Source organism: Neltuma alba, unplaced genomic scaffold (assembly GCF_004799145.2).
Source record: "Neltuma alba isolate B1F8T4 unplaced genomic scaffold, ASM479914v2 tig00001518_pilon, whole genome shotgun sequence".
NCBI lineage: Eukaryota > Viridiplantae > Streptophyta > Magnoliopsida > Fabales > Fabaceae > Neltuma > Neltuma alba.
In genome coordinates this window covers 10,536-15,818 of record NW_021632492.1, presented here as the reverse complement: position 1 = coordinate 15,818, position 5,283 = coordinate 10,536, and the positions used below count along the sequence as shown (strand labels likewise).

At 36.9% G+C, this 5,283-nt stretch overlaps 1 protein-coding gene across 1 annotated transcript; it reads right to left on the bottom strand.

The window, feature by feature from the left end:
• Window positions 1-2,049: 2,049 nt before the first annotated feature.
• On the bottom strand, window positions 2,050-4,818 carry LOC114758175 (probable trehalose-phosphate phosphatase J). The gene is made up of 12 exons (XM_028947201.1): window positions 4,709-4,818; window positions 4,325-4,619; window positions 4,096-4,236; window positions 3,929-4,000; window positions 3,702-3,794; window positions 3,559-3,615; window positions 3,350-3,451; window positions 3,175-3,252; window positions 2,991-3,060; window positions 2,678-2,748; window positions 2,387-2,479; window positions 2,050-2,282 (listed from the first exon to the last, which is right to left on the bottom strand). Exons 2-12 carry the CDS (start codon window positions 4,613-4,615, stop codon window positions 2,214-2,216), a joined length of 1,137 nt encoding a protein of 378 aa, XP_028803034.1. The 5' UTR covers window positions 4,616-4,619; window positions 4,709-4,818; the 3' UTR covers window positions 2,050-2,213.
• Window positions 4,819-5,283: the final 465 nt, after the last annotated feature.

Below are 5,283 nucleotides of genomic sequence, written 5' to 3'. Positions count from 1 at the left end.
TTTATCTTTATTCTCACCAATAATTGAAACATGTCAAGTGTTTACTTTTATTCAACTAATTAATTATTAAATGTATTGGACGAATGAATCAAAGAATTATATATTAATAGGAATAAATCTAGTGGACTCCATCTTTCCACGTCCGACACAAACATCGATATAATGAACAGAGAGAGGGGCTGTGAAAGGTTGGAACCATGTTGGTGTCTTTACTCCAAATATCTATTATTGTGTTATTCTTCACATCAAACCATCTCCTTTTAACTTTGAGTGGATTCCAACTCCTCATTCAACCATTCCCATAATTCCTCCATTGTTTCACTTTCGCTAACGCACCTTCCCAACATTTTCACCTATTAATTCCATCAATATATACTATTTTCAAGAACCTCATTATTGGAGACAAGGATGAGTTCATATATGTGCGTGTGACCGGGAAAAAAAAAAAAATCCCATGTTGGATAAGAGTTAATTCTTATTCATGAATTTTATACATTTAGATTTTATGTTAAGATGTACGAGTAGTGTCAAACTTATTTATATATGCATCTTGTTTTTCTAGGTCCTCGTACTCGCACTGTCATTATTTTACATTGTATAAAGTTGTGTGTGTAGAATATTCTTGAAAGAGTACCAACAAAGCCCGGTATGGTTGGTAGATAACTGAGTTTCTTGAACATGATGTTTTGAGTTTGAATTAAACCATGTGTATGGAAAAGGCTTTATTGAAAGAGATAAAAACTCATTTTGGTGATTTCTACGTCTCAAGAGGATTAGTTTCTAGCCATCAGCTGGTTTCTACCAAAAAGAATATTCTTGGAGTAGAGCATATAAATTTGTAAAATATGTGGCAATATAATGTAGATTTTGTGTATATGGTTTTTTTTTTTGGTTGTGTTTGGAGTATAAAAGTTTTATTTGCATGTGTGTTTATATATTAGTTGTTGTGGTCAATTTTCACATGATTTGTGAAGCCAAATTTTTATATCAGTCTGGCTCTGTCGTATTATGGTGCCAACTCACAATTCTACTTAAATAAAGCATTCCTTTGATTTTATATGAAAGTGGGACGCTAAAGTATATAATTAATGGAACCGCCCCAACCCCCTTTCTTTCCCTATTCCTTTTCCCCCCGACAAAAATTAGAACGAGCGTGGTCTCTATGTTCATAAATAAGTTAAATCCACATTCTTCTTTTTATTTCACCCCCACGAAACTTCCTTACCTGATTTCTGGCTCCACTGCTTTCTTTTTTCGGTTGCTCACAGGTGTTTTCTTATGGAAAGCAATCCTGTTCAAGATACAATCAAATACTTAATGTAAATACGTTTCTTTATGCAATTTGTTAATGATGACCGCCCAGAATTCTCATTGCATTCGCCACTAAATTTGCAGTTGCCAGAAAAAGAATTCAAATGATATTGTGTTCGTTGCAGCAATTATTGATATAATGTCCAACAGCTTACACATGTACAGCACACAGATATTGCGTTTTGATTTAAGAATCCATGGAGGGATATTAAAAAATTAATGTGGGAGGAGCTAGTATGGCATATATCAGAGGGAATTAAGACCATGGGAATGCATCTGGACTGGTAATAATTAAAAGGTTTCAATGATGACTTTGAGCACTAAAAAGAGAAGATCAAAACTGCCACTTTTGAGTCAGCTTTGATTTGATGTATAAAATGCTTCAAGTCCTTGAGAGATCGATATATAGTTGATATAAGGGACCCCCTAATTACCTGAATCTCCATATACCCAATCATAGATGCCTTCGATTATCTTATCCTTCACAGCATCTTTATATATATATATATATTTATATATTATGTATGGCCAGTGATGAAACAAATGAACGAGCTCGGATGCTAATGAATCCATGGATCGCGATAACTATAAATAAAGCAGCAGCTCGATCCAATTAATGCTTTAAGACTTAGGTAGACAGATATATCTGAACTTCTGAAGTTACACAATGACATAATTAATGATATATATATATATATATATATATGTTCCTCCTGTACTTGGCTAGCTGGTCACATCTAAACTAAGAAAGACACTTGTGTCTTTCTTCGGCTTTTGCTTTATCGATCCTTACATATTTGTCTTGTTCCTCTTAGCTGAACAAAAATTAACAAGTGTCCTATACCATATCCTACCACCCTGAGCTTTTTTTTTGGCAGGGTAGACATTTACATTTATGTCATTTACACCCTGGAACGAGCTCGCACCGAAACTCTTTTCCACTCCACTAATCGCTGAAGAAAATCCATCACCTGCATATATATGTGTGTGTGTGTGTGTTAATCAGAAAATAAACAACCATATATTATTAATATATATTTGTGGAGAAAATATGAGGTCTCAAATGTGTACTTGCCTCGTCGGGTTCTTGTAAAGAGTAAGATGCACTCGTATCTTTCGGAAATTTGGAGACAAGAATGCCATACCCTTGTCCTCTCTCTCTCAGTTTCTGTTTTTTGCAGCACGACATTAGAGGATAAATACTTAATAACAAGCTTTCTAAAGTAGTAGTAGTAGTAATAATAATATATAATAATTAAAGTGAGTGTGTGGGAGCCTAGTGTTTGTTTTTGGAGAAGAAGAAGAAGACTTTTTTTGGGGGAAAAAAAAAAGTGAAGGAAGGAATCAAAGTAATATCATTGGATACCTTGAATGCATCTTCATCGGATCGATCGTCTCCAATGTAAACAGGAAACACGTCTGCACAGTTGGCAAATCCTGTCGACATATTTGGATTTACTATTCAGATTGGCAAACACATCCCCACCAGAGCAAAACAAAAAAGTTGACAACTTATGAAGCTCTTTGGCCATTCATTAGAGGTCTTCCTTTCTGTCTTTTTCCTTCTTTTTTTCCCCTCTACTTGTCCAATAATATTTACTTATATTAATATTATCGAACGATCAATTAAGTGGACTTGGTGGGTTAATGAAACACAAGTTTCAACATTGTGGACTTACCAAGTGACTCTAACAAAAATTCCAAGGCCTCTCCTTTGTCCCATTTAATGGGGGGACGAATCTCAAGTACCTGATTCAAGCAAATCGCATTGAAAGTGAGACATCGATTCTTTGATCTTTCTTAATTAACAACCTCAAAGTAAATATCAAGAATAGAATAAACTACAGAACCAGCTGGGCCCACCTTCCTTCCTTGAGTAAGACGAAGCTTGGGGTATTCCTTTAACACCGATCTAACCTGGTTTGCCAGTTCGCTCCATTTCTGTGTATAAAAGCAAGCATTTAATTTGATTCATCAGAGCAGAGTGAAAAAATAGTTGCATGAGATTACAGTGGGAAAAAGGAAGAATGGTTCGTACCTTTTCATCAACACGGCGAAAATGAACAGAGACACAGAACTTATTGTTCTCCACTTTAGCTCCAGGAGTTGAGCTTGTTTTCTCAAGTAACAATTGATACACCTGAGAGTTCGTGGGGGAGAGAGAGAAAAAAGTTTATCTTTTTCACATCTTCGAGACTCGATTGATCGTAAGACGAAAGTAGAAATCATGAATAAAAAACCACCAACCTTATCTATCATGGGTAAAAATTCACAGGCAGGCTGAAACAGAATCGCTTTACTGTCCTGCAGAGCATAGTTAATCAGTCAACTGTGTTATAGAAAGAGAGAAATGCCATTATAGAGCTGTAGTGTTAAGTGGATATACTCACTTTATTGTATTTAGAGATTTTGGTCGGGCCTTTAATGTCCATCCCATGGCTTCCTGCATAATATAGCTCTGCCAAGCGAACAAAGTTGTACACCTGTATATTGTGAAACAATTGCGAATTTAATCAAACATGGAAGAAAGGAAAGGACACAAGAGTGTTTATATATATACATGTATATGTATAACGATGTTTGAGAAAAGAAACCAAAAGAAGCCTATGAAATGCACCTTGTCTCTGCATCTGCCGCTAACTATAGCGGTGGGAAAACACCTGGCAAGGTTTCTCACCGTCTTCCTCATCTGTTAACACGTACGTAAGATAGATTGAGGATCTTACTATCCAGTTTGGAGAGAGTAGTTGAATAATTTAATTTAGAGTCGGCAACAGAACTAACCCCATTGGACATGAAAGCTCGATCAGGGTCGTCAACGATAGGCGAGAGCGTCCCATCGTAGTCGAGAAACACAACTATTTGCTTTCCTCTGGAAGCGTCGATGATTTGCTCAAACATGTCTAATGCAGATGGGTGATGAAGCTGCTTGATCATACATATGGTTAGATTCATAAGTGATGAAAAAGTTGACCTGAGTTAGAGACAGAGACACAGAGAGAGAGGGGCTCACGATCCAAGAGTTGCGTTCTGGGTCAAAAGGAGAGGTGGTGAGAGTGGTGGAGCGGTGTGTAGGGGAAGAGGCCCGCATGGAGTCAACCCAGGAATTAATTTTGGCGGCTCCACTGATGTCGAGGGTCTTCAAGAACTTCTTCCTTGAAATGGAGATGAAGCCGCCGCCGAGTGGTGCGGGGGGCTTGTGAGGTGCGGTGGTGAAATTGAAGGAGTTAGAGACGGCGGCGGCGGTGAAAGCCAGGTTGATTCTGGAATTGGCATCAGAGACCATCACATTCTGCTGCGTCATATCTCTGCAAAACAAGCATGTTATGAAGGGGTTGAGAATAACAGAGCATGGTGATTATGATGTTCAACAACTGAAATGAAATGAAGGGAATACCTAAAGATTGGAGGGGAAGATATATAGAGGAATATAATGGTGATTTTAAAGTGTGTGAAGAGAGAGAGAGAGCAAGAAGAGGTCGAAGAAGGGAGATATTGAGTGAGTGAGTGGGGAAAGAAGCAGAGGGTGGAGGCATGGATTTATAGTTGCAACCAGAAGCTCCTATAACGCCCAGGCAGGGTCCCACGCTTGCCACACGGTTCAGAACCTCTCCCCCTCCCTTCCCATCGTCTCTTTTCTTTTTCTTTTTTTTTTTAACAGTTAGATTAATATATTTTAACAATTTAGATTTTAATTTTTATATACTATTTATAAAAAAATTTTATAAACATTTTAGTACATTTACAAACTATTAGAATTAAATTTTAATATAGTTTATGATTTATAATTTATTTATCTTTATAATTTAATATTTTAATAATAGTTTTAAAAAGATTTAAATCTAAACTGTTAAAATATTAATCTAGCAGTTAAAAAAAAAGATGAGAAGAAAAAAAGAAGAGGTTGTAAACTGAAGCCCCGACTGTGTCCCCTCACCTGTAGGGCCCACCATCCCACCGCCCCCTTCGAGG